Source organism: Armigeres subalbatus, chromosome 3, assembly GCF_024139115.2.
Source record: "Armigeres subalbatus isolate Guangzhou_Male chromosome 3, GZ_Asu_2, whole genome shotgun sequence".
Classification (NCBI taxonomy): domain Eukaryota; kingdom Metazoa; phylum Arthropoda; class Insecta; order Diptera; family Culicidae; genus Armigeres; species Armigeres subalbatus.
The window spans coordinates 219225110-219235874 of record NC_085141.1 but is presented as its reverse complement, the minus strand read 5'-3'; the positions used below and the strand labels follow the sequence as shown (position 1 = coordinate 219235874).

At 42.1% G+C, this 10765-nt stretch overlaps 1 protein-coding gene across 1 annotated transcript in view; it reads left to right on the top strand.

Moving 5' to 3' along the window:
• Nucleotides 1–4454: 4454 nt before the first annotated feature.
• Nucleotides 4455–10765, top strand: part of LOC134219932 (uncharacterized) — a 44663-nt gene continuing 38352 nt past the window's right edge. Inside the window, exons 1-2 of the mRNA XM_062698836.1 lie at nucleotides 4455–6424; nucleotides 6524–6616. Coding sequence (XP_062554820.1) covers nucleotides 5177–6424; nucleotides 6524–6616 — 1341 coding nt within the window. The 5' untranslated portion in view covers nucleotides 4455–5176. The remainder of the gene's footprint in view (nucleotides 6425–6523; nucleotides 6617–10765) is intronic.

The following is a 10765-nucleotide window of genomic DNA, read 5'->3' as shown; positions in this document are numbered from 1 at the left end:
ACCTCGTACCCAGTTCCAAAAATATAGCTCGAAATTGTGCGAGAGTCTAGTCAAGTCTCGGTCAGAACTATGATATCGTAAGAATGATCCATGATCGCTAGTCGATAATCTTCCACTAGACTATTCATTCCGCCAACGTTCTGATAGTACATAGTAACGTGCGATTTAGAACGGGGGCTGTTGCTCTGGAAGTCGGGATAGTATCAGGAAGAGAGGCGGTGGTTGATTGATCGTACTTGCCGGTAATAGGAATTCGGAAGACCCCGTCTCCCTTCCCATGCGCAGGACCAGGACGGCAGCTGGACGCTGGCAGGAGGGGCTCGACTGCAATGGGAGGAATAGGGTCTTCCTTAGGACTTGTGATACTGAAGCGTCCCGGTGTTCCGTTAGCAGCAGATGTTTGACTTGACGAAGTTCCACTAGAAACGTTAATCGATTCAGGCAAAGAATTGTTCGTAATAACAACGTACTTGCCTGCAGGAGGAGTTCGGAAGACCCCGTCTCTCAACTCAAACGCAGGACCGGGATGGCTGATGGTCGATGGCGGGAGGGGCTCGACTGCGATGAGAGAGATAGGGGCTTCCTCATAACTAGGGGTAAGAGTGCATCCCGATGTACAGCAGAATAACGGTTGTTGATTGCTCAGTTTTCCAAGACAACTTCTTTTGTCAGATGACTCTATGGATTCGCACACAACAGTGGGTTCGGGCGTAGAGATTTCGCGGTTCACGTGATTGCATCAAGGATTGCATACAGTTTTCAAAGGATATAATTGTTCCATAGAACTTGTAGTACATTTACGTGCAGTTGTCGAAACGGTTAGAACTGAAGGCGATTGTTCAGTTGATAGGCGACTGGAAACCAGGAAGCGAAATGTTGTGAATAGGAGCGTACTTGCCTGAAGGACGATTTTGGAGGACCCCCTCTCCGGTCTCAAACACAGGACCGGGACGGCTGCAGGTCGCTGGCAGGGAGGAGGCTCGATTGTGTTGAGGGATTGGGGTCTTCCATGAAACTAGCGGCAAAAATGATCGTTGGTCGCAGGTGGAGGTTTTGGTCGCCAACAATTTTCTCTGGAGTTGTCGTCGCAAAATTCTCGGTAAAGAATTCCTTTAGGCCATGTCGAACTCAAAAGCGCTCTTGATTTCAATTCGGCATTTATTCCAATTTTGAATGAGACAAAAGATAGCGAACTTATGTCTCTCCCCTTAGGCACCAAACGAGCTATTTGAACGTCATTGGTTTCAATACGCTTTTTTGTCAATTCGCCAATTTGATCAGCTGAAACGTCTGGTGCATTCCGCGACAAATAAAGCCAGAATTTAGGCTGGCGCTCAGGGACGGTCTTGATTTCTGATGAAGGTGAAAGAATGCTGCCGGTTCCGAGCAGAAGATTAGGTTTCGTAACTGGGACAGAATCGTTAATCATACTTAAAAGGCGCCGTTTCTTCGTAAACCGGGGTTCCAATATGACTCTGTTCATTGCCTTCGGGGTGAGCAAGTTAGAGTTCATTAATTTGGTAAAATTCGTCTGGATTTCAGATTTCAGCTCCGTCAGTATCTCAGACTTAAGCTGCGCCAAAATATCCACATGATAGTTAAAAGCTTGTTCATATGTTTCGTCGCTGTAGTCTTTGCCGATTGTTTCGGTCCGTTGATTATTCGTTGGGTGAGTTTTTTAAGGCTAGCTTGCAGGGCCTGACACCAAACCCCCTAAATTTCCGGAAGACCATTCCTCCTTATTTCCGGTGGACTTGCTGGCACTCGGACTATGATCATCCGCCCCTAACATGGAGAACTGACGCTGTTGTGAGCCGCTCCTAACATGAAGAACAGACGCTCAGTAAGATTTGTACCTCCGGAGAGGAGCAAACTTCTTCCTTCCCTGTTGGTTACTCGATCTTCTCTAGGCTCGTATCCGTATCCTAGGCTTCTCTGGCTCGTATCTGAATTAGCAGAACAAGGAGGTGGGGATAGGAGTTGCTGGATAAGAGGCTAAGGGCCGCGAGGTGGGGTCTAGTTTATTTTTTCAGCTACACGAAATACCAAAGGTACGGTTTACCCATTTTCCGTATAGATGTTCCCCCTTCTTTTGAATTTGTTTCGCTTTACCGTAGAATGAGAGTCGTAAAGCCTGTATTTCGTTTGCAACATTTCACTTTTAGCAGCTTCTGAGTCCCATAGATACAAAACTATTTACCGCCATCAAGAAGTTCTATGAGAAGTTGAACCGCTCACTTAAGGCCCGCGTGTCACAGCATGATTTGTGTTAAGACATAAACGGAAATCTTCTCACGGACAAGCGTGAGGTGGTCCACAGGTGGCAGCAGCACTACGAAGTGCACCATAATGGAGATGTGGCAGAAAACGAGGGCGGTATGGTGACGAACCTTAGAGGACCTCCTCGGCCGTGCGGTAGGATGCGCGGCTACAAAGCAAAACGATGCTAGGAAATTTTTGGGTTGGAAATTATGTCGGCTTCCCTGGCCCCTGTGCATAACAGTATTATCGTTTTGTGTTGTCGTGTTAGCCTCATGATATACGAATGCAAAAATGGTATTTTGGCTTAAAATCCAACTACCATGATAGCTGTTTAAATACGGTGGTAATACACTGGTTAGAGCGTTGCACTGGATAATTACCAAGACGTGGGAGAAAGATGGACAAAAAGGACGATGAAATCCCCATACAAATTTCAAATCAAATACGCCAGCCTATGCAACAAGCGATTGAGCTGAAATTTTGAGAGAATGATTTTCTCACCAAAAGAAACAATCCTGGGGATGCCCGGTGTAACTCGATAACTTTTTTTCCTCCCCATACTAAGCGGGGCCAGTCTAATGTAGCCCTTAAAGGACCCTAAAACTTTTTCTTAAGGGTCATTTCTCTTAATTTGATATTGGCGGCGTGAGAGCCGAATTAATGTTAAAGCACAGACAAACAGACATAACACATTGAACATTCACTCATCAAATTCATCGTCGTTCAAACACTAACGACATCTGTTGGTTTCAGTTAGTTGGGCAAATCACGAGCCAGATGGCGGTAGTGAGTAAACGTCAAACTAGAGCAAATCCTATGCGAGCGCCACGAGTGATCGATTGGCCAACTAATGATTATTTGAATTGACCAGTAAATCAGTGAACGATGGAAATTTGACGAGTGTTATGTCTGTTTGTCTGTGGTTAAAGGATATAATTTCATGACATTTTTTTTTAAATTTCGCTCTCATGACTCAAACTTTGTATTTAGAACAATGATCTGTTTGACAAAGTTCTAGGGTTCTAGGATCCTTTGAGCATGTTAATCGAAAAAATCGAATTGTAAGTAACTTTTGAAACAAGTTTTTAACAAATTAGTAATAGCAATCACATGACATTTTTCTGATATTTCCCATCACTGGTTGGGACACACGACACATTCCATCTACTCCTTCGGCAAAGCATCCTAAATATAGGTAATCATTGGAAGTTTGATGTGTTTCAATTCGCGAATGACATGTTCCAATACTAATGTGAATATATTTAATTTAGTGAATGGTTACTGTATACTTTTTATAAAGAATGAAATTATTATTTATTATTCTTATTTAATAATATTTGGTCGTGTTTGAGCAAAATATAAAACACTAATAAATGTTCTTCAATATTCAATAAATTATGTTTATAAGTCGATTTTTATTCTCCCTAAAAAAATATAAACAGGCAAACGATCACCGCGTTTCCATGCCATCTAACATTCACTTTTTTTTTAAATTGGGGGCGCCGGCCTCCGGAGCGTGGAAACAAGAAAAACCTGCCTGGCATGGCATGGCGTCCAAAGTGAGGCTACGAAAAATTCAAACTCAATTCAAGCGTGAACCGCTGCTATTGCTGTTGCCAAAGCCAGAAATCCCACAGCGCGATAGCGACAAAAAACGCATAAGAAAAAGGAAAAGATTGTATGAATAATTTATGAGATATGTAGCTTAATCAAGGTGTAGTCTCCTCTCCGGACCAAGGAGCCTGCCCCGCAATCTCGTTTTTCGGCTGATGATGATGGCATGACGGCGGCGACGGCAACGACGAGAGCAGCGGTTCTCTCTCTGTCTGTCAATCTTTGTCCCGTTCGTCGACGACGGCGTTCGAGTGGTTGCGTAGCTGTTTTTCCCGTACAATGTTCAGCAGAACAAACCACGGTGATTGGTCCGAGTGCATGCACGAACCGCGTGTGAATGTGCACACATACACACATGGACTCAAGCACAAGACGGGCGAGAGAGAGAGATACCAGCTGAAGTCTCTCTGATGGCATGGCAACAGCAGAAAGCAAAAGCAGGCTACGAACGACAAAACCGAAAGCAAAAACCATCAAGAGAAAAATGAGGGCGCCTCGGAACAGTGCGACTAGCGACGTTTATGTGTGTGCATAAATTTGGAGGGCCTCGCTGTGCGAGACTATTCCTTATAACCGCTGGCTGCTCTGGGGGTTTCGGCCTGCTGTGTTCGTGTTGGTCGTTCATACAAAATATTGGAGTCCACGAGGGCAGAGCTAGAGGCCGCAGTGCGTTGGACGTTCTTCGCGAGTTTTTCTAAAAAGGAAGGCACTTTTCACTGGGTCCGGGCGTACACTCCCACACCTACCCCTAGCCTATCGGTTTTGCAATCCTATCCGCCTTTTGTTGCCGTCCGGGTATTTTTGTTCGGGACGCGCGCGACAAGTTGCATTTCCGGCCCACCGTCGTCGTCGTTGTCGTCCGATAAATAGATGTAAACGTGAGTGCGGGGGATGATTGTTGTAGCTGGTGTTCAATTATAGGCTGTTGGGGCTATTAATTATTACGCGTGGACGTAAATAAGATAGTACCTACCGTACGGGAGACTACACTCAAGGTACTTAATAAGCTAATGACAATACTCTATTGGAGCACGCAGTGAGTGTAAATGAAACAGGAATAAATAGTTACCCGAAATGGTGAAAATTTCTTGACAAACGGGGAATGATCGTTTTAGTGATCAATATTTGTGATGAAAATGAAATTCTTAATATAAAGTTTAGTGAAACCGCAAGAAGAAATGAATCCACGTGAATGATAATAAATTATTGCTGCATTGTAGTTAAGTGAGAGTAGTGAATTAAGTGAAAATACTGTCCAGCGACAGGAAAATAAGAGGTGGAAAAAACGTAAAAGATAAAAATGTCCGTTCCGGTGGCAACAGTCAAACAGGAACGGCATGATGAAGCTGAAATCAATGAGTTGGCTGCAAAAATGATGGAAGTGCATAAGCAGCAGACGGCGAAAGCTGCCCTGCAACAACAGCAGATTGTCAGACCTGGAGGAGCCGGTCAAGTGCCCGGTGTGACGGGCAATGGCCCGGCAGGACAAACGAACATATTGAATTATTTGACGCGGAAACCGGGTCAGGCGGTGCCACAGTCCATCGGGGCCACTACGATAGCTCCAATTGGAAGTGCACAAACGAATGGAAATGCCGCAAAGACTGATGAAGCGAACGGGGAGAAGAAAGCATGCGACGAGGAAAGTCAAAAGGGACACTTTGGCTGGGAAACCTTTCCCGGGAAGATTCACATTCCGTACATTTTCCGACAGTCGGAACGATATTGCGCTGTGCGTATGGTGGAAATGAAACTGCTCAATAAGTATTTAAACTATCTGCATCAGGACATCTACAGTTGCACCTGTGTCCGGTCGTACTACATCACGGAGGCGGAGAGCAAGCTGTTCAACGAAATCAACACCAAACATTGCGATTTCCAGTTCGGACGAGAGATGTTTACGCTCAAGGATTTGGTTGTCAGGTTGTCGGACGCCTACAAGTTCTACCAGTTCCTGGATGTATGCTACAAAAAGCTACTGATGGGTTGCAGTACACCGAATGACAAATGTGGCTTCATCCGTATCAACAAAGAATCCGTAGTTCCTTACACCGTTAGAGATAATCAAAAAATGGTACCACTGTTTTACTTCGAAGGAGAGACTGATAATCTTAAGCTGAAAGCCGACTACCTGTCCGGCTGGGATCTATCCTATCTTAAGTTCTGCTGCAAGGTGCAAGGAATCCGAAACGAACTGTTCGCCAGCGACTCGGTCGCCGTCATCAGTTTGACCGACATCAAGGGCTACTTCCCCCCGGGAACCGAGTTCGAAGACTACTGGCCGAGCAAGGTGGTCGATTCGCAACTGCTGTCCGGTCCAAAGTCCAACAATACCGTTCATTGGACCAGGCAACCTGCACAACCTCCGCCCAAACAACCCACCAACATGATGAACACGATGGCCAAACAGCAGCCACAGGTTCGGAAAACGGCCAACAACATGTACCAGGCGCTGCAGCAACAGCAGCAGCAGCAACAACAGCAACAACAACAGCAGAACCTGCAGAAAAACAACGTTCAAATGCCAAACATCTCGGCAGCTGTGCAGGTTGGTATAGTCTCGAGCGAGGCTCCATCGGGCTCGATCAAGCCCCGAATTGCGGATCGTTGTAAATAACACGAATGTTTTTTTTTGCTGCACTTTCAGGCCCTAACGAACAACTGGAACCTAACGAACCATGCCAATATGCTGTCGGCAGCGCAGCAGGAACAGTTACTGAGGATAACGCAAGCACAGCAGGTATGCTTTTGAATGTTTGTTTATGTGGTAACGGATTGGCCCTACTAGATTGATAACCTTTGGCATTGCTTTGTTGCGTCATTTGTTTAACAAATTGTCCAACGTTTATTAAAATATTTCAACTTTTATTAAAAATATATTAAAAGAGTTCTTCTATGCAAATAGATGCAATATTTCGAAATATTGGATAACGTCCCAATTACATTCTGGAATTAATTGGAAAAGGAAATTTATCAGAAAACCCAGGAACCAGGATTTACATTGAGTCAGAGAACATCGAGTAAGGGATAGTTTACTCAACACTAATCGACGAATGTTTTACATTAGACATTGGGTTCCGAAGTTATGGGTTCAACTTCTCCTTAAACGATTGTTCTACTTCTATGGCTCTTTATTCCCAACTGGAACTTGGCTTGTTTTTTCACTAAATATTCTATTAGCACTTCGTCAGTTATTAATTGAAAGCTTTCCTATGCTAGCCAATAGCATGAGTATGTATCTTGTGTGGCAAGTACAACGGACACATTATGCCCATGGAGTCGAGAATGTTTCTCACTCGAAAACATCCTAAATCGGACCGAGAATCGTACTCTCTCGATAGGCGATTCTAAATAAATTCTTGACCGCAACATTTTTGCATTCGAAGAATAATCCAGACCCATTGGTTTTATTAAAAACTGGCTTTGTTTGACAAGGAGTTAAAAAATTATTATCAAAATACAATTTTGAAACATTTATGCTGCCAAAAAGTTGTTCGATGGCATCAGTGCTGTTTTATATATTTGTTCCATACTTACACTCGAGGGGGACGTTTTTTATATTCGTTTATTTGTTCTCATTTGTGTCATTTTTTTATTCGTTTATCTATAGACTTGCTTCCCCAGAATGCTCAATTTGTTAAAGTTTCTGGTATAGAGAATTATTGGATGAACTGAAATGGAATAATTGCTGAAGGCTTATCCAATTTGATTCTATCTCTATGCATCAAAGAAGTATGAATCATTTTTATAAAGAAAACAGCATTTTGGTAATGCGTGTAGACTTCAAAGCCTATACTCCAGGTAATTTGGTTCTACAGATCAAGAAGGACTTGAGCAGGCCTTGGATGACCTGGAATGGAGCATTTGTTGAAGGCGTATCCATTTTGGTTTTATGGATCAAAAAGGACCTGACTGAACCATTCAATAAATGTAGAATATGTAGAGGATGTACACGTAGACCTGAAGGCCTATACTCCAGGCAATTCTCGGAATGGAACAGTTATTGAATGCGTATCCAATTCGGATCTATGGATCAAAGAGGGCCAGAACCATTTTTAAAAAAGCGACAAAAGTTCTTTTGTTATGCGTTTAGACCTTAAGGCCTGTACTCCAGGGAATCCTTGAATGACCTGGAATGGAACAATTGTTGAAGGCGTTTCCAAATTAGTTCTATGGATCAAAAAGGGCTTGAACAATTTTTAAAAAGAGACAAAAGTCCTTTAGTTATGCGTGTAGACCTTAAGACTTGTACTCTAGGGAATTCTTGGATAACCCAATTTGGATCTTTGAATCAGAAAGGGTCTGAACCATTCTTAAAAAGAGACAAAAGGCCTTTAGTTATGCATGTAGACCTTAAGGCCTGTACCCCAGGAAGTTCTTGGATAACCTGAATTGGAACAATTGTTGAAGGCATATCCAATTTGGTTCTATGGATCAAAAGGGTCCTGAACCATTTTAAAAAAGAGACTAAAGTTCTTTACTTATGCATGTAGACCTGAAGGCCTGAACTCCAGGGAATTTTTGGATGACCTGGAATGGAACAGTTCTCGCTTAACTTTTCAAAAGGACCTAAGTAACATTTTTTTCATGAAATTATTTGAATACTGCAATCGATAGCTTTCATGTTGTTCTGTTGATTGCGCTATTCAAATTAATTCAGAGAATTGTTGAATGTGTATCCAATTTGGTTTTATGGAACAAAAACGTCCTGAACCATTTTTAGAAAGAGACAAAAGTCACTTAGCTCAGCGTGTAGACGTTAAGGCCTGTACTCCAGGGAATGTACACGTAAACCTGAAGGCTTATACTCCAGGCAATTCTCGGAATGGAACAGTTATTGAATGCGTATCCAATTCGGTTCTATGGATCAAAGAGGGCCTGAACCATTTTTAAAAAGCGACAAAAGTCCTTTTGTTATGCGTTTAGACCTTAAGGCCTGTACTCCAGGGAATTCTTGGATGACCTGGAATGGAACAATTGTTGAAGGCGTATCCAATTTAGTTCTATGGATCAAAAAAAGCTTAAACAATTTTTAAAAAGAGACAAAAGTCCTTTTGTTATGCGTGTAGACCTTAAGGCCTGTGCTTCAGGGAATCCTTGAATGACCTGGAATGGAACAATTTGGTTCTATGGATCAAAAAGGTCCTGAACCATTTTTAGTAAGAGACATAAGTCTTTTAGTTCAGCGTGTAGACCTTAAGTCCTGTACTCCACGGAATTCTTGGATGACCTGGAATGGAACAATTGTTGAATGCGTATCCAATTTGGTTCTATGGATCAAAAAGGGCATAAACCATGTTTTGTAAGAGATAATAAGTCGTTTTGTTATGCGTGTAGACCTTAAGACCTGTACTCCAGGGAATTCTTGGATGACAAAAAAGAGACAAAAGTCCTTTAGTTATGCGTGTAGACCTTAAGGCCTGTACTCCAGGGAATTCTTGGATGACCTGGAATGGAACAATTGTTGAGGGCGCATTCTATTTAGTTCTATGGATCAAAAAGGGGCCTGAACTATTTTTGAAAAGAGACAAAAGTTCTTTAGTTATGCGTGTAGACCTTAAAGCCTGTATTCCAGAGAATTCTTGGATGACCTGGAATGGAACAAATGTTGAAGGCGTATCTGATTTGTTTCTAAGCATCAAAAAGGGCCTGAAGCATTTTTAAAAAGAGATAACAGTCCTTTTGTTGTGCATGTAGAACATTAAGGCCTATACTACAATGAGTTCTTGGATGATCTGGCATGGAACAATTGTTAAGGGCGTATCCAATTTGGTTCTATGGATCAAAAAGGACATGAACCATTAAAAACAGATCTTGAGGCCTATTCTCCAGGGAGTTTTTTAATAACATGGCATGGAACAATTGTTCAGACCATCCAATTTGGTTCTACGGATCGAAACTGACCGTGTTCTACATGTAAACCTTAAGGGCTATACTTCAGGAAATTCCGGAATGAGCTGGAATGGAATCATTTTTTAGGGCGTAATAGTCTTCTTATTATTCTTCATAAAAATCACGCATTTGCCCAGAATAAGGCAAAATACAAAACAATCTTTACGTCAAATTACTCCTGGATGGCCAACTTGTTATGGCCTTTGCTAAACGGCATTGTGCCAAATTGCATTATTTATTTATTTACAGTCTTAGACAATATTCTAAATCGTATAGAAGACTAAACGAGAGTTAACCCTCTAAAACCCAAATTTTTGTTTCCGCTCAAAATCATTATTTTGCTTTCTAAAATCGATCAGAACACGTTTTGGGCATGTAAAATTTTAAATTCGCTATTTCATCAATTTTGGAATTTTGGAACAAAAAGCCATTCAATTCTCAATATTTTTTATAAAAATGTTGAGTTTTGAAATTTAATCTGAAACCACATTTAAACATGCATTGAATGTTATATTATTGATCGACATCAGAAACTTTCCGAAATCTGAACAATTGAAATATGTTCCATTCTCTTCCGACCATCACTCATAAGTATTAACAAGAATAGTAAGAACTAGAGCACAGTGTGGTGTATCTTACTCCGTAACACATCACGTAAAGGTGTCTACCCAACGTTACGGGATGTCGATGTATGAAGCGATCAGCCAGTATGGGAAACCGATTTTTCTGAATTTCTCCACCTTTAAGTTGATGAGAAACTCGATCGAAAGCATTCAAATAGTCCACATACATCGGATCAAATATGCCAATTGGGATAGAATCTAAACTTTAGATCAATTTGTTGAACTTTTTGGGCAAAACCTTCAGCGTGGTCTTGCTTTGCTGCCCCGCATCCTATCGCTAGGCTTAGAGAAGCTCGGGTAATTAATTCGCCCATCTCGTCCTGGTAGAACAGCTGCCCCATGTATTTTACGTTCTGATAGTTGAAAATAGAAGA